This window comes from Saimiri boliviensis, chromosome 10, assembly GCF_048565385.1.
Source record: "Saimiri boliviensis isolate mSaiBol1 chromosome 10, mSaiBol1.pri, whole genome shotgun sequence".
In the NCBI taxonomy this organism is placed as follows: domain Eukaryota; kingdom Metazoa; phylum Chordata; class Mammalia; order Primates; family Cebidae; genus Saimiri; species Saimiri boliviensis.
In genome coordinates, this window is record NC_133458.1 from 22,374,929 (window position 1) to 22,401,834 (window position 26,906).

Sequence of the window (26,906 nt, forward strand, 5' to 3'; positions counted from 1 at the left end):
TTGGGTTTATTACTTAATAACTGGATGATGGTAGTATTCTGACTGAGACATGGGATGAGGAGAGCGAGATCAGCAGTGGATAAGTTGAATAGAAGCACCTGTGGGGAAAAAACAGATGGAGATACCCAGTAGGCAGAGGAATATAAAATTCAGGAGAGGCTTAGACTGAAGATTTAAAAAATATGATGGTTGTCAGTTGCTGGTTGAAGCTACAGGTAGAGATGAGAGTGCTCAAAAATAAAGTATGTGGTGAGAAAGACCAAAGGATGGACTACTGGAAAATAGCCCACTTAAAATTTAGGCAGAGGTGATGTCCTGCATGGTCTCCCCTTCATATATTTCATCACATGTTTCATGAACGGCTAGAGGAACAGGAGTAAAACAAGGAGAGAGTAGTGTCATAGATACGACACTCAGATAGTCATTGAGCTATTGTGGAATATTCACGTTGTGAGCTATTCCACAATAGCTCAATGAATCAAGGGAGAGAGTTTAAAGGCCCTGGGAATAATCAACAGTAAAGAAGTCAGTATGGCTTTGTAAATAACCATTTCATGGTATGGCAACAGTAGAAATCTTCTCAAGCAGTAGGTTGAGAAGTATACAAGTAAGGAAGTGAAGGTAATGAATGTTGGCTATATTTTGAGGAAGGTGAGAAAGAGGGCAGTAATTAGAGTTATGTCACTGAGGAAACATGGACAGGGGATCTAGAGCACTGCTGAATGAATTAACCTTAAACAGAGGGATATTTATTTCTTTGAAACAAGAAGGAAGGATGTTTGAGATGAGTTGACTTACCGATGGCTCACTGGTTTTTGTTTTTGTTTTGTATGTGTGTGAAGTAAGAAGTGAGGTTATCCACTGCGGGTAAAGGGGATACGTTAGGTAGGAGAGAAAGAGGAAAAGATTTAGAATAGTTACTTTGGGGAATGGAAGAGGTAGTTGACCAAGTGTATGTATGTGTAAATTGGGCAAACAAGAATGTATGTGCTATTTGGTAATGCAATTTTTCTCCAGCAGGGCTCTGTAACCTAAAATAGGGGCAGAGATGATAGTTTCATCTGGAATTATAGTTGTTCAGCATGGGCTAAGTCAAAGGATACAGAGGCAAAAAGAGTTTTAAGGACATTGTTAAGAAAGTGTTTGGGAGGCTGGCTAGGAGCTAGCATGTGCCATTCTCATGGAGAGAAACTGAAGGGGTGAGTAAATACAGCACCTTCGATTGAAACATCCAGGTACACACACTGGGATTCATAAAGAAAATAACTTGACCCATGGAGATCAGAGAAAAGCAAGGCAGGACAACTGCTCACCCAGGAGTGACACGGAGCCAGGAGAGCCTCCCCTGCCCAAGGAAGGGGTGAATGAGTGAGTGAAAATGGGGACCCACGCTTCTCCCACAGATCTTTGCAGCTCCCAGGTCAGGAGGTCCCCTCATGAATCCACTCTACCAGTTCCTTCACTCTGACACACAGAGTTATTAATACATGGAGTCTTGGCAGAGCAGCCTCTCAGGCACACAGAGACCCAGATTCATAAGGCAAGTTCCTAGAGGCCTATAAAGAGACTTAGATTCCACACAATAATAGTGGGAGACTTCAACACTCCCCTGACAGTATTAGATCACCAAGGCAGAAAATTAACAAAGATATTCAGGACTTGAATTCAACATTGGACCAAATAGATCTGATAGACCTCTACATAACTCTTCACCCCAAAACAGCAGAATATATATTCTTGTCATTGCCACATGGTACATACTCTAAAATTGACTACACAATCAGACATATAATGATCCTCAGAAAATGCAAAAGAGCTGAAGTCATAACCAACACACTCTTAGACCACAGCACAATAAAAATAGAAATCAAGATTTAAAAATTTGCTCAAAACCATGCAATTACATGGAAACTAAACAATATGCTCCTGAATGACTTGTGGGTAAATAATAAAGTTAAGTCAGAAATCAAGAAGCTCATTATTTCAGAGCTCATTATTGAACGGTTCAGGGATTCTATTTCTTCCTGGCTCAGTCTTTGGAGGGTATATCTATCCAGGAATTTGTCCATTTCTTCTAGGTTTTCTAGTTTGTGTGCATAGAGATGTTCATAGTAATCTCTGATCATTGTTTGTATTTCTGTGGGGTTAGTGGTAATATCCCTGTTGTCATTTCTCATTGTGATTATTTGGCTCTTCTGTCTTTTCCTTTTTATTAGTCTAGCTAGCAGCCTATCTATCTTACTGATTTTTTTCCCCCCCAAAAAACCAACATGATTCTGGAAAACCTCATAGTCTTGGCCCAAAAGCTCCTTCAGCTGATAAAAAACTTCAGGAAGTTTCAGGATACAAAATCAATGTGCAAAAATCACTAGCATTCCTATATACCAACAACAGCCTAGCTGAGAGCCAAATCAGGAACACAATCCCATTCACAATCACCACAAAAAGAATAAAATACCAGGAATATTGCTAACCAGGGAGATGAAAGATCTCTACAATGAGAATTACAAACACTGCTCAGATAAATCAGAAGTGACATAAACAAATGGAAAAATACTCCATGCTCATGGGTCAGAAGAATCAATATCATTAAAATGGTCATACTGTCCAAAGAAATTTACAGATTCAATGCTATTCCTACCAAACAACCAATGACATTCTTCACAGAACCAGAAAATGATTGTAAAATTCATATATAAACAAAAAAAGCCCAAATAGCAAGGGAATCCTAAGCAAAAGGAACAAAGCTGAAGACATCACATTACTTGACGTCAAACTATATTACAGGGCTACAGTAACCAAAACAGCATGGTACTGTACAAAAACTGACACATAGACCAATGGAACCAAATAAAGAGCCTAGAAATATGGCTGAACACCTACAGCCATCTGATTGTTTACGAATCTGACAAAAACAAGCAATGGGGAAAGGATTCCCTATTCAATAAGAGATGCTGGGATAACTGGCTAGCCATATGCAGAAGATTGAAACTGGACCCTTATCTTACACTATCTATATATATATATAGATAGATAGATAGATATATAGATAGATATATACATATATCTATGTGTGTGTGTGTGTGTGTGTATATATATATATATATATATATATATATATATATATATATATATATGTGTGATCAACTCAAGATGGATTAAAAACTTGAATGTAAAACCCAAAACTGTAAAATTCCCACAACATGTGGGAATAATGGGAGCTGTAATTCAAGATGAGATTTGGGTAAGGACAGAGCCAAACCATATAATTTTGACCCTGGCCCCTGCCAAATCTCATATCTGCATATTTCAAAAACATTCATGCTTTCCCAACAGTTACCCAAAGTCTTTTTTTTTTTTTTTTTTGGAGACAGAGTTTCGCTCTTGTTACCCAGGCTGGAGTGCAATGGCGCCATCTCGGCTCACCGCAACCTCCGCCTCCTGGGTTCAGGCAATTCTCCTGCCTCAGCCTCCTGAGTAGCTGGGATTACAGGCACGTGCCACCATGCCCAGCTAATTTTTTGTATTTTTAGTAGAGACGGGGTTTCACCTTGTTGACCAGGATGGTCTTGATCTCTCGACCTTGTGATCCACCCGCCTCGGCCTCCCAAAGTGCTGGGATTACAGGCTTGAGCCACCGCGCCTGGCCCCCAAAGTCTTAACTCATTTCAGCATTAACTCAAAAGTCCACAGTGCAAAGTCTCATCTGAGACAAGGCAAGTCCCTTCTGCCTGTGAGCATCTAAAATCAAAGACAAGTTAATTACTTTCTTGGTACAATGGGGGTACAGGCATTGGATAAATATACTCGTTCCAAATGGGAGAAATTGGCCAAAATTAAGGGGCTAAAGGCCCCATGCAAGTCTGAAATCCAGCGGGGCATTCAAATCTTAAAGCTCTAAAATGATCTCTTTTTACTCCATGTCTCACATCCAGGTCACGCTGATGCAAGGGATGGGTTCTCATGGTTTTCAGCAGCTCCACCCCTGTGGCTTTGCAGGGTACAGCCTCCCTTTTGGCTGCTTTCATGGGCTGGCAATGAGTGTCTGTGGCTTTTCCAGGTCCCTGGTGCAAGCTGTCCGTGGATCTACCATTCTGGGGTTTGAAGGACATTGGCTCTCTTCTCACAGCTCCACTAGGCAGTGCTCTAGTGGGGACTCTGTGTGGGGGCTCTGACCTCACATTTCCCTTCCACACTCTCCTGGCAGAGGCTCTTCATGAGGGCCCTACCCCTGCAGCAAACTTCTGCCTGGACATCCAGGCATTTCAATACATCCTCTAAAATCTTGCAGAGGTTCCCAAACCCCATTTCTTGAGTTCTGTATACTTGCAGTCTCAACACCATGTGAAAACTGCCAACGCTTGAGGCTTGCACTCTCTGAAGCCAAAGCCCAAGCTGTACCTTGGTTCTTTTTAACCATGACTTAGCCAAGTCCCTAGGCTGTACACAGCAAGGAGGCTCTGGGCCTGGCCCATGAAACCATTGTTTCCTCCTAGGCCTTCAGGTCTATGATGGAAGGAGCTGCTGAAAAGGTCTCTGACATGCCCTGGTGACATTTTCCCCATTGTCTTGGGGATTAACATTTGGCTCCTTGTTACTTATGCAAATTTCTGCAGCCAGCTTGAATTTCTCCTAAAAAAAATTGGTTTTTCTTTTCTATTGCATAGTCAGGCTGCATATTTTCCGAACCTTTATGTTGTTTCCCTTTTAAAACATAATGCTTTAACAGGACCCAAGTCACCTCTTGAATGCTTTGGTGCTTAGAAATTTCTTCCACCATATACCCTAAATCGTCTCTCTCAAGTTCAAAATTCCACAAATCTCTAGGGTAGGGGCAAAATGCCACCAGTCTCTTTGCTAAAACATAGCAAGAGTCACTTTTGCACCAGTTCCCGACAAGTTCCACATCTCCATCTGAGATAACCTCAGCCTACATTTCATTGTCCATATCATTATCAGCATTTTGGTCAAAGCCATTCAACAAGTCTCTAGGAAGTTCCAAATTTTCCCACATTTTCCTATCTTCTGAGCCTTCTAAATTTCAACCTCTGCCTGTTACCCAATTTTGGGTATCTTTACAGCAGTACCCCACTCTACTGGTACCAATTTACTGATTAGTCTGTTTTCATGCTGCTGATAAAGACATACCCTAGACTGGGTAATTTATAAGGGAAAAGAGGTTTAATGAACTCGCAGTTCCACATGGCTAGGGAGGCTCACAATCATGGCAAAAGGCAAAAGGTACATCTTACATGGTGACAGGCAAGAGAGAATGAGAGTGAAGCAAAAGCAGAAACCCCTTATAAAACCATCAAATCTCAGGAGAGTTATTTACTATCATGAGTACAGTATGGGGGACACTGCCCCATGATTCAATTATCTCTCACCAGGTCCCTCCCACAATACATGGGAATTATGGGAGCTACAATTCAAGATGAGATTTGGGTGGGGACACAGCCAAACCACATCAATCACAATGGAATCAAGGTTGGGCCAATCTTTTCTGTCCTTTTATAGGGCACTTCAGTACAGAAATATCCCAAGACAGAAACCATGAACTACATTAGTCCTCAATTAGTTAAGAACCACTCTAAAGAGTGATGAAGTAACAGATTGTTTTCAACTGAAAACCCAATGTCTAGGAAGCAGAAGTTACCAGAATGTCTTTATTTTCTTGAGGGGTAGTGGTGAGGATGAAGGGCATCAATAACAGAAAGGTATTAGGAATATGGCAATTAAGTTTTTTTCAAGACTGTATTAAATGAAAATATTTTTCTTCTATATTCAACTCATATACAAATTAAATAAAGCAAGTATTTTTCAGAGACAGGACTAAAATTGCTATCAATCCTATCTTTTTACAAAAGTAGTTCTCATAATCCAAGTTTCATAGGATATGTTAATATAATTAAAACCATCTTTGTATGTATGAAAATCCTAAACAATAAAAACCAATAACAACTTTCTATTGGTGTCCTTATCAGTCCAAGTAGAAATTTGTTTGCTCACAGGAGACTTCAAGAATGTCACTTTGAAATGATTTCCATACAAATAAGTTTCCTTGAGGGGAATTTTTTTCCTGGATTGGCCTCTCACTAATTTATAAAAAATATCCGTGTTGGTCTTTGCTATGACTCTGAGTCATACTTTGGGAGATGAAAAAAACTGGGTACTCTGATTTCATTGTCAACAGTAAACTACTCATGCAGGAGTAATGTAATGCCATGTTATATTTGCATATTACACCTCAGAGTATGCAAAGTATTTTAATACATATTATCATACTTGGCGCTCTGATGAGTCTTGTGATGTAGGCAGCATGGCCAATGTTATTCCCATGTTACATAAAGGGAATCAGAGAGGTTAAGCTATTTCCTCAAGATCACATAACTAGTAAGGGGCAGAGGCGGGTCTAGCATTCACATCTTCTAACTAGTTTTTCTATTATCTTCTTTTGTCTTAATCTATTATTTGATTTCTTTCCATAGGATATGATAAATAATATATTTTTAACAGTTAAGTCAGTTTAAAATAATTCTAGATCCAAGTAAAAGTAGGCCCAAGGATGCTTTACATATTGGTCTCTTACCTAATTTTCTATATTTCTGGGGCAAAAGAGTCTACATCTTTCATCAGAACACATTTTATGTAACAGAAACCAATTTCTTAGAAGACAGGCCAGGAAGAAAGAAAGGATATACCATGGTCTCTCTTTTATACAATCTAGTTGGTTCTCAAATACTTACCTATGGTTACCTATTCTACCATCCAGACAGTTGTTTATATTATTCCTAAGGAAGAGGCAACTTGCCAAGATGATAGAGATATAATAATTACTGGCTTAGACAAAACTACAAAGTTTGGCTGTTATCTTTGACTGCTACCCATTATCTTCTTTCTCCACTTTCTCCTATGACCAGTGCTCCACTTGCTACAACAGATAGTAAACATTTGATTATCATTCGTTCTAAAGTGCTCAATATTTATCTTATGCCAGCAGTGTTTCTTTTCAAAAAGAGAAACTTAGACAATGCAATGCTAAATGCACAGAAATAAATATGTAACTAGATTTCAAGGCATCCATTGGGGTAGTCTGGGGATATTGAAATCGTCTCAAATCTGCTAAAACACATCTTGTGGGGCACTCTATATAAAACTGACCTAGTCACAGATACTGTGTAGAACATGAGGAAACATCTAGCAATGGTTATCAAAAAAGTCACTTTTACCTGTTGCTTTAACTCAAAATCAAAATCTTATAAGACAGAGGAAAAGGTGTAAGGTACTCAGGTAGAAGGAATCAAGTACAGTTCTCCTACCTCAAATATTTTTTTAGAAGCCAAGAAGGGGCTCGTTCAGGTATTTTCACTAAAAAAGAGAATATACCATAAAACATCTGAAGTTAGGTTTTAAAAATCAATAAAACATAATTTTTAACTTTCTTGACAATTACTTCATCCACATATTTAATGGCTAGTTTAATTGAGCCTATCTTCAATTAACCTACCATTGTTTCATTCAGACATACAAAATATATGTGTACATATTTCACCTGGAAGCCTTTAAATTAAACTGTTTCAAGAGAACAGCAAACAATATAAATACTTAACCTATCTAATAAGTGTTAAACAATTCAAAACAATCTATGAAAGACAGTGACATGTACATTAAGGTGACCGACTTTTTTAGAGAGCCAGTCTAGGACACAGCTATGTCAGACCAAAAAGTAGTCTATAATAATATATACACATGTTATTTTAAAATAAAATATGAAAATAACATTTTTATGATTCTGTATTATTTGCTTTGCTGTTACCTACAGGCGATTATTTAGGCAAAACAACAACAGGACTAGTTAATACTGGCAATTAGTAGTAATAGTAGAATAGATTAATAGTATGTGTAAGTAATATTTCAAAATGTTTCTCTCCTCTGATACAGATTTTAACTCTTTAGTGGATATTTAAGTTTTATAGATCATATTATTACTGTATATTCTTAGGTTATAGATAAGACCTTTTAAAAGATCAGTGTAAATATTTATTAAAAACTAACAATAATGTATTTCTTTGTGTCCCAATGATAAAGTAGGATACTTTTGCTCTGTTTCTTTTTCCAGTAATACTTCTCTGAACTGCCTGTAGCCTTTGGGATATCTTTATTTGATGTAGCGATTAAAAAGAATGCACTTGAATACCAAATTCCCCTTACTTTCAGATCTGCTCTTATCAAGCCCACATGACACTGATCCTGGTATCATTCCAATGCAATGACATCAAGTTAGATATCCTGTCAACAAAAATGTTTTGAGCCTGGAATACAGTTGGCATTCTGTGTGGCTTCCACATCCGTGGATTCTATCAACTGAGGATGGAAAATATTTAGGAAAAAAATGCATCTGTATAAAACATGTGCAGACTTTTTTCCTTGTCACAATTCCCTAAAAAATATACTCTTACAACTTTTTACATAGCATGCACATTGTAGCAGTTATAAGTAATCTAGAGATGATTTAAAGCATACTGAAGGATGTGCATAGGTTATATGCAAACACTGCCATTTTATATCAGGGATTTGAGCATGTGCAGATTTTGGTATTTGTAGGAGATCCTGGAACCAATACCCCATGATACCAAGGAATGTCTGTACTTAAGACTTTACTTAATAGCAGTGGCGGGTGTTTTAGACTTGTAGGGATTGGTTTCTAGCGTTTCAAAACTGTCCACTCACTTTGTATCTATAGACCTATTTTGGTAGACTAGCTGTTTGTCCTTTAGGCCTTTTGCATCTATAAATTCATTGTGAAGGGTCTCCATATCTAAAATGTCCTGTTTATAGATCCTCTAAAGCACATTGAATGTCATTATAAGTTCAACTTCTCTTTCTCAGGGAAAATGTTTTTAAAGTACTAAGGTAATTTGAACTTAAATTGAACATAGATTACAAGTAAATTAAAATTTTAGGACTGTTTAGCTCATATGCTCCTTTCTGGTGACACATTTTTTAGTTTGGAGTCAGTCTTATTTCCCCCCAATGTCATTTTTTACCGTACGTGTCTTCGTCACAACCCACATACAATATCAAACAACTCAGGTGCAGCCAGTCCATCCTTTTCTTGGCTTCTTATGGCCTCTTCAAAGATCATCAAACAGTTTTGAAGAAATAGCATATAAATTCTATTTTACTGTAGTCATTTCTTCCGTTCTCATCCTCAACATATTTCCAAATTAGAGAAAGATATTCTTCTTGTCCTATATGTTGAAAATATGATTTAATGGAAAACCAACATTTTGACATCACTATCACCGGCAACGATAGCTATCTTGTAGGTACATGTCTAAGGAGGATATCTTCTTGCATTTATATAAAGTCAGAAGTCTCATTCAGTGCTTTTGTATGTTTTCAGGAAACTAAAAAGTGACTCCAAACTTTTATTACAGAAGCCTCACCGTCACAGGCTAGCAAATCATACCCTTTACTGTACAAGGTGTGGAAGACATTTAGTGGGTAAGATGTTTTCATTTTCTTTGATATGAAGTTCACAGACTGAATGCAATGTGCCAGAATTTACATTTTCACTGCCAATAATGCAGATTGATGAGCAAAGTCTAGTTAGTATTTGGACAAAAGATTAGTTAGAAATATTTGGTTTTATATTTTCTTTGGTTTCATTAAAATATTCATAGAAATCAAGATTATTTGAAACGTCACTTTTCAAATCAAAGTACCTAAGAGCCACGGGGATTTTTTTCTTTTGTTGCTATGATTCAGTGTATCATTTGATACACTGCAGAAAACGTTATTGTTGGTAAGATCTGACATAATGAGCTCTACCCTGTAAGAGGCCAACATAGCTTTTGTAAAATTTTCCCTTTGTTGACCTAGAGGATATTTTAGTCGTAACCTTTGAACCAAGAAACATAATTTTACTTTGTTTCAAGCAATCAAGGGAATGAATGATTTGGTAAGCATTCATTTGTGTGGTATGCCCAAGAAAATTTACCAGCTATTATGTTCCATGAGCATTGGTGCCTTCTTGGGTCATAAAAACACTTTCAATTGATTTAGAAGTGCTTGCTTGTTTCTTGAGGACTCCCGAGATTCAGTCTTCATATGTGCTTTCACATCCTTTTCCTTACAATGCCCAGTCCCAAATTCTTTTCTATTTTGGGTATCTTCCTAGTGGTATATGTTATTCCACTAGTCATTGAAAGAATAGCTTATAGCTTGCTTGCTTGCTTGCTTTCTCTTTCTTTCTTTTCTTTCCTTTCTTTCTTTTCTTTTCTTTCTTTCTTTCTTTTTTTTTTTTTCTCTTTCTTTCTTTCTCTTTCTCTCTCTCTCTCTTTTTTTTTTTTTGGTTATATCCGGGTCATGCTGGCACTGCTATTACACTCATTCTCTTTTCATTATCTGAACTCTTAGGACACATGATCTCAATATTCACAACGCTAAATTAAGTTAGCATGATCTCACTGTAAATGAAACAGTTAATTCACAGATAAAGTCAAAGAAGATTTTTTATTTTTTAGAGATAGGGTCAGTCTCTGTCACCCAGGCTGGAATGACATGATCTCGGCTCACTGCAATCTCTGCCTGCCAGGTTTAAGCGATTTTCCTGCCTCAGCTTCCCAAGTAGCTGGGACTATAGGCGTGTGCCACAACGGCCAGCTAATTTTTGTATTTTTACTAGAGACAGGGTTTCACCATGTTGGCCAGGCTGGTCTTGAACTTCTGACCTCAGGTGATCCGCCTGCCTCGGCCTTCCAAAATGCTGGGATTACAGGCATGAGCCACTCTGCATGGCCCAAAGATGAATTGTTAACACTCCAGATTGCAGCACGCTTAAGTTGTACCTCAGTCCCCCTCTCTACTCAGAGTGATGCTCCCCGGATGATCTGTTATTGTGAGCAACAAAAATCATGTATGCCAACATCAGCACTCAAGTGAATAAAAAGTGACAGTGACTTTGAAAGGTGAATAATCTATGATGTATCCAATTAGCACAAAAAAGCAGTGTTGTTTCCATTTTCCATTTTGGGGAACTGAAAGCAAAGATAACATATGGCTTTGTATTTTCTTGCCTTTAAAAAACGGTTTAAATCTTTTGTTGGTCACAGGACAGTGGGTAACAAAAACTGAAGTTAATAGGCCTTTACTGTGGGGTTTTATATGAACCTGAAAGGGAATTGGACTATGTTTAAGGTTTGCTGTTGCCACTGGTATCAAAGGCTTGGAATTCCTCTAGGATCTTTGTTTTTGTCTCTCCTGTTGTCTTTAGGATTTCCTAAGAACTGCTTGTCAGATAGAATCTGTGTCTTTCTTGCAGCTCTATCAGCTGTAAGCCACTGTTACTATACTGGAGTCATGTTGGTATGGTGGTAAGGTATGAGGGAGAGGAAGTATTCTATAAACTTATTTTTAAATCTCAGTCTAAGTGGGCCTGTGTTCCTGGGCTGTGACCTTAATAAGTGTTTCTTAGCTTTTCTTCCTCTCACCTACCAGTGAGACCGGAAGGCTAGAGGAGGCTGGAGAAATATCCCTCTCCGCGCCCAGACTGGATAAGGTTCTGGTAAAGCCTGTTCATCTTGTGAACTTAGCAGAGTTCCAGGTTTAACATCAGTGACTTTATCTTGGGATACTGACTCCACGTTGAACTGCTGATGAACTTTGAGACCAACAAAAGAACTATGAAAACTAAATTCCTTTGCAAACATCTGTGCTCTCAACAATGCAAGGAAACTGATCCCAGTCTTTAAGGGATTCTGTATATGGTTTTTCCTCGCCAACTGATGCAAATGCACCATTATACTAATTAAAGCTTCTTTGTTTGGTAAACCAATGAAAAATCTGAAAAACAACTTAGGTAATCTGAATAAATTCCTAAGGGTCCTCTTGCCCCTCTTGGATATATAGTCTCTGATTACTGCCCAGGTTGCAATTCCTATTCTGAATAAATGCTTCATTTGTCTCTAACCTGTTGATTATCTCCTTTTAGAGTTGACACCCTAAGAGAGTAGGCCCTTGTTAAGGAGAATGCTCTGGTTGTATTTTACAATGTTTACTCTTCTTCTTCCCTTCTCAGAGCAACTAAGAGGTCTTTCTTGGCTCTATGAGAACCTGGTGAGTTCCTGAAGATAAAGTCCACAAAAGTGAAGCTCCATACAAGACTATGGCTGCCAGGAGTTTCTCACTTTCAGGCTAGTGCACACTCAGCCCCTGGCCATTTGTTAAAATCACTGTTGAAATGTTCCTACCACTTTATGATTCTAGCAGCTTCTGTTTCAGACAAGCAGATCTCAGCTGTGACTGGATTCGTTTGTCTCTTCAGATTTCAGGGTGGTGGTTTACTTGTCAGCCTCAGTTATCTGATGGATCCAGTAAGTTGCTGATTTTTAGTTTGTTCAGCTTTTTCTTGTTGTAAGGACAGGAATGTTGACTTTCAAGCTTTATTCATGTTAGAGCTAAAACCAGAAATCCCCTTACTCTGTGTTTAAATAGCAAGTCTATGTTTTCTTCTAAGAGTGGTTTTAACTCCTACATTTGGGTCTATGATCCATTTTCAATTACTTTTAGTGTGTGTTATAAGGAACAGGGCCAACTTCATTCTTTTGCATGTGGATATCCAGTTGTCCCAGTACTATTTGCTGAAAAGATTGTTTTTTCCCCTATCCAATTGTCTTGGCACATTTGTTTAAAAATCAATTGAAATATATATAAAGGTTTATTTCCATATTTTCAATCCTGTTTCATTTATCTATATGTTTGCTCTTAGGTCAGTACCACACAGTTTCAATTATTATATCTTAGTAGTCAGTTTTGAAATCGGGAGTCCTCAAACACTGTTCTTTTTCAAAATTGCTTTGGTTATTCTGGGTGCCTTTGATTTCCATATAAATTTCAGGTTCAGTTTGCTAGTTTCTACACAAAAGATAGCTGACATTTTGATAGGGATTGCATTGAATCTGTTAATTTGAGGAGTGTTGCCATCTAGCAATATTAAATTTTCTGATCCATGATCATAGAGTTGTCTTGCCATTTATTTAGAGCTTCTTTAATATATTGCAACTGTGTTTTTTGTAGTTTTCAGTGAATAAGTCTTGTACTTCTTTTGTAAAGTTTATTACTAAGTATTTTGTTGTTTTTTATGTTAATGTAAATGGAATTTTTTTGTTAATTTCATTTTCAAAATGTTCATTGCTAGTGTATGGAGGTACAATTGATTTTTATAACAGATTTTTGAGATATAATTCACACACCATATAGTTCATTCATTACAACTGATTTTTGCCTCTTGATCTTTTATCCTGCAACCTTGTTGAACTCATTTATTAGTGCTAATAGTGTGGTGTGTGTGCACGTGTGTGTGTGCGCATGTGTGTTCCTTCACATTTTCTATATACAAGAGCATATATTCTACAAATAGAGATGGCTTGATTTTTTTCTTTCTAATTTGTATGCCTTTTATTTTTCCTTCTTGCCTTATTGCCCTGCCTAAGCCTTCATTATGATGTTGAATAGAAATGCTAAGAGTGAATATCTCTGTCTTGTTTTGGATCTCAGGGGGAAAAGCCTTTAGTCTTGTACCACCAACTATGACATTAGCTGTGGGATTTTTGAAGATGACTTTTTTTTTTTTTTTAGGTAGCAGAAGATTCTATCTTTCCTAATTTGTTGAGTGTCTCTTTTTTCATCACGAAAGAATGTTGGATTTTGCCAGACACTTTTCCTGCATCTATCGAGATGACCATACACCTTTTTCTTTATATTCTATTAATATAGTATATTATATTGTTTAATTTTCATAATTCCATATGTTAGACTGACCTTGCATTTCTGGGATAAATTCCATTTGGTTATTGTGTATAATCCCTTTTGGTTTGCTAGTATTTTATCTTACTTTTCCATTCTAATTCTTAATAGATATAGAAGTTGGTTAAAAAAAGTTCTATTTATTTGGCACCTGAAATCTTAACAATTACCTTTTCTGAGAAACCTTTTCTGATTTGCTGCTACCCACAAATAACTCCGATGTAAACCCATAACACAGTAAGTAGCATTTGTTTCATATTACTATATCTACTTACTTGTCACCTATTCTGCTATATTTTATTTACCATTGTACCCAAGTATCTAGCACAACCACTCACTATGACAACTTGGGACCTCTGGGGAGCAGAGAAACATCAGATTTTTTAAAGAATATGAACAACAATGGAAATACCATGTAACAAAAGCTGAATATAAGACAGTGGCTAAAACAGAATAGTTTCAGGATGATTAAACCTCAAATAAACTAAGATTTGAAAAAATGTTGACCAAAAATTTTACTTAACTATATTCAGAATAAAAATATACAAGTGAATGTTCAGAGCTATACTTCTGGAATTATTTTATAATACTTATAGATGACAAAGAGCAGAGTTCCTCAGCTCATAATTACTTCTCTCTTTTCTATTAAACAGAGTTTTCCTCTAACTGGAAAGGGGAGAATAAATATTGGAAGAGATGAGAGAAATCATAAGGCTCTGAATGAGTTCTCTTCATCCCAGACATATTACAAGTAAGGAAAGCATTTACATACAAGATCATGGAATCATTGACAATAGTCTTTTAAGAAGTCAAGGAAGTGATTTTCCTCTCCACCCTAAATGCCTAACTTGTCAGTTAAGACTACATCAAGATTTAAGGATTAAATTCTTCAAGAAATCATTCTTACAGATTTCCTGGTGGATTAGATTCCCTTCTCTGAGCCACCAGATCAACTTGTGCATAACTATGATTTACTCTATCTCACTCTTATTTTAAGGAACTGTTTGAAACTTATTAAACCTTGGTGCTTATGCCTTAAATGATGAGTAGCTAATCTAGTTGAAGAGAGGCAGAAGTATGTTTCAGGCAGAGAAGTCAGTATGAGCAGAAGCAGGAGGTGAGATGACTGATACACACTGAGGCAAGACGATCATCTTTGTAAAGGTCAGGGTCCAGATCACTGGAAGTCTTTCATGTCATGTTAGAGAAGTTGGTTTCTATGGTGCAGCTAGAAGTTGCCAAAAAATTTTTTTTCATTTCTCAGAGCAATGTCAACAAGATGGCTGGCTAGAAGATCCTATTTCACACCCCTCAAAAAGAACAGTGAATAAACAATTAGCTTGACTTATGAATAACACAGGTTTGAACTGTATGGGTCTACTTACACGTAGATTTTTTTCAACCAGACATGGGTCAAAAACATAGTATTCAAGAGATATGAAGCCCATATACATCAAGGGTCAATTTTTTTGAAAATGTGGGTTCCACAGGGCTGACTGTGGGACTTGAGTATGTGTGGATTTTGGTATACATGGGGGTCCTGGAACAAATCCCCCATGTATACTGAGGGTACAACTATACATTTTAATGAAAATAACTAAGGAAGAGCACCAGAGTGCATCGGAGGAGTAACAGAAACCCTGGTGAGCACAGAAACTAGGGAAGATCATATAGAAAATGGAAGGAAACACTAACCCTTTACCACCCCATCCTCTAACCACAATCAGCTGGGAACCAGAAGGAATTTCTTCGTATAGCAAGGAAGAGAAAGCAAGAGGATCCCAGCAACCTCCATCAACACATTGGACACCCACTGACTTCAGCACCTGGGGTCCCCTGCAGTTCTCACAGAAACAGACAGTCCTTCCTCATAGCTGAAGGAGCGGCCTGGATTCCACGAGCTGTGTTCCCCCCAGAGAAGGAGCTGTCATCTTGGAACTGGAACTACAGCAGAAGTATGTCTTGCATCAGAGGGGAGTGGCTATAGCTCCCCTTCATCCCTGAGACTAGGCTGTTATGGAACCACCCCAGCCTCGTGGTCCAACATCCTCAAACTGAGCTCTCTGAAATGGAACAGAAGCTGTTACACTCTCCCTCTCCTTGCACCCTTAGGCTGAAGCTTAGGTGGTACCCTACCTACTGGGAAAACAATACCTTGGCTGCTCAGAGTAGTCATGCCTTAACGGTGCCTAAGTTAAAGCAGTACCCTTATCCCAGGAAATGGTGCCTTGGTTACTCGGAGTGGTCATGTACCCCAGTGCCTAAACTGAAGTAATGCCCTACATCCCAGGGAAATGGTGCCTGGGCCACCCAGAATAATCACAGACCGCAGCCCTGAGCTGTAGCAGTACATTTCCCCTTGGAGGATCAGTGCCCTGGCTGAGCTGAGGAGCTGTGCATCCCAGGACTGAGCTGATGTAGTACCCTGTATCCCAAGGAAATAGCAGTGGCTGAGCTGAGACACTCTATTCTACAGGCCAAACAACTAGAGTATTCTGTTTCCCTAGAGTTGAACTAGCCCCTTAGAGTCTGAGCTGCTGAGATACCCCTCTTCTTGGAGAATGGAGTCTTGCTCTGCTGTTCTCTGTCCCTCTAGGGCCTAGATGACAACTGTACGTCACCACTCTGGGGTACTTTCTGCCACTGCACCTGGCCTCACAGAGTCTGTGATATACTGAGCCTCACTATTCCAGGGTCTAGAGTCACTACTACACAGTGCCTCATCCACTGGAATCTAGATTGTCACTGAGCCCCATTTCCTCAGGTGCCTGAATTGTAGCCATATCCTGCCTCCTGGGCCCAAACTTCCAGAGTGCTCTTTCCTATCCAGTCAGGCCAGTGCTGAGGATAGCATAGGAGTAGAATCAAAGCTACAACCTGGCCCCATGGGGTGCCTCAGGTTCGTAGATGCTGGCTTTGTAGGGAACCTATGTCCAACTGTGCCATACAAAGTGAACATGCACCTGAAGACCCAGGTGCCACAATAGTTTCATGAGTCCTTGAGTCTAAGACCCTGATCCCACAACCACTCCAAGCACCTGCACCTGAAACCCCACACCACTGCAGCTGCTTGTAGGTTGTGTCAGGCCTGACAACATGAGGGATCTCTTCAGGTAAGTCTCTCTATTATGGGGAAAACAAAAATAGAAGACTTCAAAAGACCTTAACAATGAAGAGATTAACAACATATGCTGTTCCTTCCACAAACCTCTATAGCCTAGACCACTGAGGCAACCACAGTTAATACTTATGTTGAACACAGATGAAGAAATTTCATGAAGACTGTACCACTACACCTATCCAGAAACAAGTCAGGACATTCTCCCCAAATGACACACAGAAACCCAACTGCAGGTGAAAGTTTCTCTACAAAAGCCACTCTAGAAAGTTTGGAAGGGTCAATCATTCCACCAGATGCACAGGTATCAAGGCAGGGACACAAGCAACACTAAAAAGCAAGGAAATATGACACCACCAAAGAACCATAATAACTTTTTAGTAACAGACTACCACGAAAAGGAAATCAACAAATTGCTGGAAAAATAATTCAATGAGAAATTGAGAAAACTCAATGAGATTCAAGAAAATACAGACAGATAATTCAGTGAAATCAGGGAAACAATTAATAATATGAATAAGAAATTCAACAGATAGAAATAAAGAAATATCACAGCTAAAACATTCAATGAATGAAATAAAATTTACAATAAAGAGCTTTTAAGGCATACTTAAGCAGAAGAAAGAATCTCCGAACTTAAAGGCAGGTAGTTGAAATACCCAGTAAGCAGTGGGGAAGAATGAAAAAGTAAAGAAAGCCTACAAGACATGAGACACCATTTGGCAAACAAATATTCATATTGTGGGAGTTCCAGAGGAGAAGGGAAGGGAAAGGTGTAGAAAACCTATTTCTTAAAATAATAGCTGAAAACTTTCCAAGCCTGGGGAGACATATGAGATTCAGATCCAGGAAACTCAAAGTTTCCCAAATAGACTCAACTGAAGAAAGGTTCTCCCCAAGGCACGTTACAATCATATTGTCAAAAGTCAAGGACAAAGAATTCTAAAAACAGCAAGAGAAAAGCATTAAGTCACACACAAGGGAATCATCATTAGACTAACAGCAGATTTCTTTACAGAAACTTTACAGGCTAGAAGAGAATGGGATGATAAATTCAAAGTGCAGAATGAAAAAAATTGCCAGTCAAGGATACGAGACTCAGCAAAGCTATCTTTCAGATATGGGAGAGAAATAAAGTCTGTCATAGACAAGTAAAAACTGAAGTAATTTATGATCACTAGACTGGTCTTACAAGAAATAATCTAGGGAATACTACATTTGGAAGAAAATAGATAATAATCGCTATCATTAAAACATATAAAATATAAAACTCACTGGTAGAACAGATACACAAAAGGGAAAAAGAATTGAAGCTTATTGGTATAGAAAGCCACCAAACCACAATGATAAACAGTAAGACAGCAAGAACGAATCAAAGAATGTACAAAACAACCAGAAAACAACAAAACGATAGGAGTATGTCCTCACCTATTAATAAAAACCTTAAATGTAAGTAAATTAAATTCCCCACTTAAAAGATATAGACTGTCTGACTGTATTTTAAAAACCAATTGTATGCTGCCGACAGGAAACTTACTTCACTATGAAGACACATACAGACTTAAGTGAAGGGATGGAAAAAATATTCCACACAAACAGAAAAGAAAAGTGAGCAGAAGTATATATATTTATATTAGATAAAACAGACTTTAAGTCAAAAACTGTAAAAAAGAGACAAAGAAAGTCATAATGATAAAGAGGTCAACTCAGCAAGAGGATATAATGATTGTGGATATATATGCACTTTCCTCTAGAGCACCCAGAAACATAAGGATCTAAAGGGAGAGGCTTCGATATCAAAGGAGACTTTAACACGTCACTGTCATCATTGGACAGATCATATAGTCAGAAAATCAAAAAAGAAGCATTGAACTTAAACTGCACTTTTGGACAAATGAACCCAATAAACATTAACAGAATATTGCATCCAACAGCTGCAGAATACACATTCCTTCCATCAGTACATGGAACATTCTCTATTACTTATGTTAGGGAACAAAATAATTTTCAAGACATTTAAAAGAACAGAAATAATAATAAGTATCTTTTCTGACAACAACGAAATAAAACTAGAAGTCAACAATGAGAAGAACTTTCAAAATTGTATAGTTACATCAAAATTAGACAACATATTTCTGAACAATTGCTGAAGAAAGTAAAAAGGAAATTAAAAAGTTTCTTGAAACCAATGTAAATAGAAACACAACATCCCAAAACCTATGGGTTACAGCAAAAGCAATACTAAGAGGAAAGTTTATAGCAATAAATGCCTACATCCCAAAAGTAGAAATATTTCAAATAAACAACCTAATTGTGTACCATGAGGAACCAGGAAACAAGACAAATCAAACTAAAAATTAATAGGAGGAAAGAAATAATAAAGATCAGAGCAGAATAAATGAAATAGAGACTAAAAAGTATAAAAGATCAATAAAATAGAGTTGACTTTTTTGAAAGATAAAATCAACAAACCATTAGCTAGAATAACCAAGAGAAAAAAAGAAAAGACCCAAATAAAATCAGAATGAAGAAGACATTACAACTGATACCATGGAAATACAAGGATCATTGGAGACTATTAGAAACAACTGTACTCCAACAAATTAGAAAACTTAGCAGAAATGAATAAATTCCTAGACATGTACAACTTACCAAGATTAAGCCAAGAAGAAATAGAAAACCCAAACAGATCAATTATAAGTAATGATTGAATCTGTAATAAAAAGTCTTCCATTGAAGAAAATCCCAGGCCCTGATGACATCACTGCAGAATTCTACCAAACTTTTAAAGAGGAACAAATACCAGTTCTTCTCAAACTTTTCTAGAAAATTGAAGAGGAGGAAATTCTTCCGAACTTATTCTGTGTGACTAATATTACCTTGATATCAACCAGACAAGGACACAACAAGAAAAAGAAACCTATAGCCCTATATCCTTGATAAACATAGATGTAAAAATCCTCAAAACAAAAACAAAAACTAACAAACCAAATCTCCTAAATCCAGCAGCACATTGGAAAATCTATCACCATGATCAAGTGGGATTCATCCCAGGGGTGCAAGGATAAATCATCATACACACATTGATAAATGTGATACATCACATCAACAGAATGGAGGACAAAAACCCTATGATCATCTCAATATGTGCAGAAAAAACATTTGATAGAATTCAACATCCTTTCATGACAAAAACTCTCACCAAATAAGGTAAAGAAGGAATGTACCTCAATACAGTAATGGCCATACAAGACAAACCCACACCCAAGATCACACTGAATGAGGAAAAGTTGAAATATTTTCCTCTAAGATACAGAACAAGACAATGATTACTTTTGTTCAACATAGCAATGGAAGTTCTGGCCAAAGCAAATAGGCAAGAGAAAGAAATAACTGGCATCCACATTGGAAAGAAGGCAGTCAAACTGTCGTCCTTTGCAGATGACATGATCTTATATACAGAAAACCCTAAAAGCTCGATCTAATACTCCTAGAACTGATAAATTTAGTAAAGTTGAAGGATACAAAACCAACATACAAAGATCAGTGGTATTTCTATACACCAACAACAAACCATCAAAACTGGAAATCAAGAAAGCAATCCCATTTACAATAGCTACAAAAAATAATACCTAGGAAATAAATGTAGCCAAAGAGGTGAAATATGTCTACAAGGAAAACTATAAAACACGGATGAAAAAAACTGAGGAGGATACAAATAGACATCCCATGTTCATGAATTAGAAGACTTAATATTGTGAAAATGTCCATACTATCCAAAGTTGTCTGCTGATTCAATGCACTCCCTATCAAAATACCAATGACATTATTCACAGAAATGAAAAAAAAAATTTTTTTAATTTGTGCAGAACCACAGAAGACTCCAAATAGCAATAGCAGATCCTGAGCAAAAGGAAAAAAGTTGGAGGCATCACACTACCAAACTTCAAAATAAAGGCAATAGTAATCAAACCAGCATGGTTAGACATAAAAATAGATATGCAGACCAATGAGAGAGAACAGAGAACCCCATAATAAATCTAGTTATTTACAGACAACTGATTTTTGACAAAGGAGCCAAGAACATTAATAAGAGAATGATAATCTCATCAATAAACTGTGCCAGGAGAACTGGATGTCAATATATGAAAAATGAAACTGGACTCCTATCTCTCACCATAAAAAAAGTCAATTTAAAATGGACTAAGAACTTAAAAGTAAGACCCCAAACTGTGAAACTGCCAGAAGAAAACACAAAGGGGATGCTTCAGGACATTGGTTTGGTGAAAGATTTTATGGAGAAGACTTCAAAAGCCCAGGCAACAAAAGCAAATATAGGCAAATGGAATTCTATCAAACCGAAAATCTTTTGCACAGCAAAGGAAACAATCAACAGAGTGATGAGATAATCTGCAGAATGGGAGAAAACATTTCAAAACTATCTGACAAGGGATTAATATCCAAAATAAATAAGGTATTTACCTCAATAGCAAAAACAAAAAATCAAAACAACAACAAAAAAACCCAAGTAACCTACTTGGAAAATGGACAAATGAGCTGAATAGACATCTCTGAAAAAAAAAAAAAAAAAAAAAAAAACATACAAATGGCCGGCAGGTATATGAAACAATACTCACCAGTACTACTCATCAGAGAAATGCAATTTAAAAGCACAAGGAGATATGACCTCATATCTGTTAGAATAGCTATTATCAGAAAGATAAAAGATAACAAGTATTAGAGAGAATGTGGAGAAAAAGGAATCCCTGCACACTTTTGGTGGGAATGCAAATCTGTGCAGTCATTATGGAGAATAATATGGAGGTTCCCCAGAAAACTAACAACAGAACTACCATATGATCCAGCAATTCCACCACTGGGTATATATCCAGAAAGAATGAAATCAGTATGTAAAAGAGATATCTGCACTCTCATGGTCATTGCCTCACTATTCACAAAAGCCAAGATATGGAATCAACCCAAGTGTCCGTCAACAGATGAAATAATAAGGAAAATACAGTATATATACACAATTTAACCATAAGTAAGAACGAAATTCTGTCATTTGTGGCAACATTGATGAGCTTGGAGGACATTATGTTAAGTGAAATAAGCCAGGCACAGGAAGATAAATACTGCATGTTCTCATTCATACGAGGAAGTTTAAGAAGTTGATCTCATAGAAATAGAGAGTAGAATAGTGGTTAGTAGAAGCAGAGAAGCATAGAGGGGTGGAAAGGATAGTCAAAGATTGGTTAACAGATACCAATTATAGCTACATAGGAGGAATAGGGATTCGTGTTCCGTGGAATTATAGAGTGAATATAATTAACTATTTATTGTGTATTTTCAAATAAGAGAGCAGTTTTTGATCTTCCAAACATAAAGACATGATAACTGTTTGAGGTGATGCTAATTACCTCAATTTAATCATTATACATTGTATACATGTATCAAAATATCACACTATGCCCAATATGAACAATTATTATATCAACTAAAAATAATAAAAGGAAAAAATTTTGAGTTATAGACCATAATTGGAAGAAACATTGCATAAGAAAACCATTCAGGATGAAATAGGCTTGGTACGATTATTATGTCTATTAAAAATAATGAAAAATTTTGAGTAATAGATAATTACTGAAAGAAAATTGCATAAGAAAGCTATGCAAGATGGAAAATGCTAGGATGGGCTAGGCCCTAACTTCTTGGCCTCCAACCAGTTTTCACTGTAGTCTCCATAGTGGTAACTTGCTAAGTGTGGTCTGCAGATCATCAATGTCAGAATTATCTGAAATCCCATATAAACAATACAAATTAAGGGGTGGCATCAAAGACTTAGTCAGAAGCTGAGGTTTTCATAAAGTCTTTTGGTAATTCTTTTGTTCACTAACACTTTAAAACCAGATATTCTATAAGACAACTTGCCGATAATCTTTAAAAATGCTAGGGTTGTGAATGACAAAGAAAGGCTGAGCCAATGTTCCAAATTAAGAGAATAAAGAAATATGATAGTACAATGCAATTCATGATTCTGAATTACACCTTGAATTAGATAGCAAGTTTGTTCTAAAGAACACTATTGTGATATTTGGCAAAACTGAATTATATGTGATACAAAATAGTATTGTATCAACTTGAATTTCCTGATTTTAATGTAAGAGAATGTTCTTTTTCTTAGAGAATATATGTGGAAGGTTTTTAGCGATAAAAGAGCATGCTACAACTTGTACTCAAATGGATAATGGGAAAAAAGATAGATAGGGAGAGAGAGAAATTTTTTACTATTCTTGAAATTATTTTAAAATTAAATGTAAAAAAAAATAGAGAAAGAGAAAGCCTAAAGAAAAGACAGTACCAGTCTTAGGATAATGCCAGTCCAACCCCTGTTAGATGACTGGGAATCACTGAAAGGCTTTAGGCAGTGGTGTTGCATAGTCAGATTTGCATTTCTAGCAAATCACTTTGACCGTAGTATGAAGGGTGTAATTAAAATGACAATATTGGTGGCAGGGAGACTGACTAGAAAACAATAGTACACCTGGTAAGTGGATGACGATAAGAATCTGAAAAGAATGATGGTAGTTAAGACAGAGAAAAAGATTATGAGGTAAAATCAGCTGGATTCAGTGGCTGAGTGGATATGAGGGACAGAAGTGAAAGTGAGAAAAAAGGATACCGATCAGGTTTGTAGCTGGAGTGGTTATGGAGCTAGTACTACCGTCTATGTCATTGAGAATATGGGAGGAAGAGAATTTAGTGTGGAATTAGATGAATTTGAATTTGGATATGTGGGACATCTGTGTGGTGATGCATAGCAGATAGTTAAACATAAGGGTCTGAAGCATTGATAAGATGTCACATACAATGTATGTATATGTATATGTATATATGTATACATACACACCCATATATATGTATTCACACATGCATACATACAAAGTATAACAATATGACATAATCAAGATCAAGAATTCGTGAAAGGCTGTGTCTAAGAAGATTAAATTTAAATTAAACAGGAATGAATTTAAGGTCAAGCACAATGAATTAAATAATAAGTGAAGAAGTAAAGAATGGAGGAGATACGACTTAGCAGTAGCACTATGAAAACAAAACATTAAAGGTTTGAGTGTATGAAATCCAATATGTCAATATTTTAGGATAACTTTCAGAGGAAGAAATATAATCTTAAACCGCATTAGTGGAAACCTGATATCTATAGAGGAGCAAATAAAAATGAGGATATATTTTACAATGTGTTCGGTTTCATTTAAGCTTGAACAGCAACAAAAAAGAGTAAAATAAAATGGTAAAGGTTGAATCACGGTGTTTTATGGATGGTTGAAAGAAACGGGAAGTTTCAGGGAAATACATGACAGCTTTTTAAAAAATAGATCAGGTATTAAAATTGCATTATTTCAAGGAGAATTGGGGAAGATGAGTCCATCGGAATTATTTACCTTTAAGGTTTCTTCACTATTTTCTGTTATTAGAGAGAACAGATTAAAAGAAGTGGATGACATTTACAAGAACACATATTTTTAAGTCAAAATAAAATAAACCGTTTCAAAGCTATAACTCTTTAGTAATGGAATGAATTATATTGCAATTTAGTAAAGTAGTTGTCACCAAGCGTAGTCAACCAAAGGTTGGATGAGCCTGGGACCTGACATGAGTAGAAGGTGAGACTGGAGGACTCTCAAAGTTTCTCTCTGCTCTAAGATTTGATAAGATGGGAATGAAAATATTAGACAATGAGATGAGTATTCTTTCGTTTTGTTTTGTTTTTGACTGGGTGAAATTAAAAGAAAGCAAATTGACATACAGTAAATTTCTACTGATTTCCCCTGTGTATTTCTAGAGCTAGAGAGAAAAATAGCATTCAGATCATAGGGGACCACTCATTACTGTCTGTGTTCCTATTTTACTCACCCAAACCTTGATCAGGTAACTGGCTTCTGAAATAATCAACCATATAATTATCTGCTTCATTTGGCCTTGCATCTAGAGAAGATGGTAAAGATCATAGTAGCATGAAAATATTCATTCACTCATTTACATTTCATATTTTTCATCTTTCTCAAACTGGAAAATGCTAGCAAATAACTTATAGACAGTAGTAGTTCAATAAAATTAAAATAAGCAGTCTTCAAATGTTACAAATTTTTGTTGCATTTAAAAACATACCTTTTGGGTGAGCAATTCCTTTTCTAGGAACTTATAAAAAATAATTAAGAATACACACAAATAGAGAGTTATAAAGTTTTGATTGTTATTTATAACAGGAAGAAAATTGGAAACAAAATGTAAGTTTAATAATAGGGGTGGCTTAATTAATAGAATGGAATACTTTGCCACCATTTATTTACATATAAAGAGGTTTATAATAGACTGTAATTTAAAATTAAAAAGTAGGTTGCAAAATAATCTGACTATTATGTGATTCATTAACATGGTGTGTTGTATGTGGCTAAATATAGGAAAGGGTCTAAAATAAATATCTTAAAATGTAATTTTTACTTTCTTTTGCTTATCATCTTTATTTCTAATTTTTGACATTAAAATATTAACAAACAAATACATAAAAGTTACATATAAAAGCAGCTGAATTGCTTGGCTGAATTGTCAGAAAAATAAAGTTTAAGTGAATTGATTATTTTAATTATAACAGTATACTTCCCTTTCCTAGGCATGGTTCTTAGTTCTTATCTCCATTTATACTTTTAATTATTTTGCTGCATCATAAACTAAATGTATATATAAATGTGTGTGCATGTGTTTATAATTAGGTTACCTCAAATCCTTTCGGGAAATAGGTAGATAAAAATGTACAATATATTAATTATTTTAGATAAAATAGAAATATTGCTTAAATTATATGATTTTTTTCCCCCAGAGGACCTCAACTAAAGATAAGGTGATGAAAATTAAGAAAAAAAAAAAACCCAGAGAGTCAGTTGAAGATTCACATCAGACTTAGCAGGTTGCAGTAGAAGCCAATGAACAGTCTGTGAACTGTTTTCTCTCCAGGGCTTATATCCTATTAAATTTTGAAATGAGAGGAAAAAGATGGTTTTTAAAACATAAAATCCCTTTCCCTTTGGGGATATACCTTTCAAAACCTCAAGGATAGCCCTCAAATACGTGGCCCTCTCTGTTCAGTGTAATTGACCACTCCTTTCTCTGTGCTCCCTGGGAACCCTGAACAGACTACTGGCATTGTGTCTATGACACTGCACTTGGCTTGTTGTGTTTTCTTTCCTAAGAACAAAAGGATGAGGTCCTGCAGGAAAGGAATCGTATCATGGAGTTTTAATATCCCTAGCACCAAGCACATGGCAACCTCAAAGTTGTGGCACCAAAAATTCTTAGTTGAGTAAATGAATTAATTGTTTAGGAGAAGGTAGAAGCAGAATATTACCTTTCACGTCAGAATTTGATTCTTTGTGTCTTTGCAGTAAATGTCCTCTATCATAAACCTAATGGAATGTAGAACCAGAAAGCAAACAATACTATGTTATCAACATAAAATGGGGTATATTTCCTATATGATTTATGGTATTGTGCATTTTTAACAGGCATTTCTCATTTCATCCTTACAGGTTTAGAATGACCAAAAATATCTCATCAATCAGAATCTTCTAATTTTTTTCACTACACTACTTTTCTTCTGCATCAATGAGTAGAATAAAATATTGATACTATAGTTTGGCATTAAAGGGGGCTTAAAGATTTTCCACACCACATAGAGTTTATTTGTAATGAGAAAGAGACAAAAAATGATACACTTATAATCTCACTCATTTAAATTAGAAGAACAAACATATGGGAAGATAAAAGTGTAAAATGGGTGAAAAGATATAAAATTATGTACAAATACATAGACAGATTTCAAAACTGTGCTTATATATAAAAAGATGAGGCCGGGCATGGTGGCTCTCACCTGTACTCCCAGTACTTAGGGAGGCCAAGGTAG

General features: G+C 36.4%; 1 protein-coding gene across 1 annotated transcript in view; it reads right to left on the minus strand.

Moving 5' to 3' along the window:
- AGBL3 (AGBL carboxypeptidase 3) overlaps window positions 1-26,906 on the minus strand; it is a 135,215-nt gene that overhangs the window by 20,781 nt on the left and 87,528 nt on the right. Inside the window, 2 exon segments of the mRNA XM_074378821.1 lie at window positions 24,863-24,934; window positions 26,352-26,409. Of these exon segments, the coding sequence (XP_074234922.1) occupies window positions 24,863-24,934; window positions 26,352-26,409 (130 nt within the window).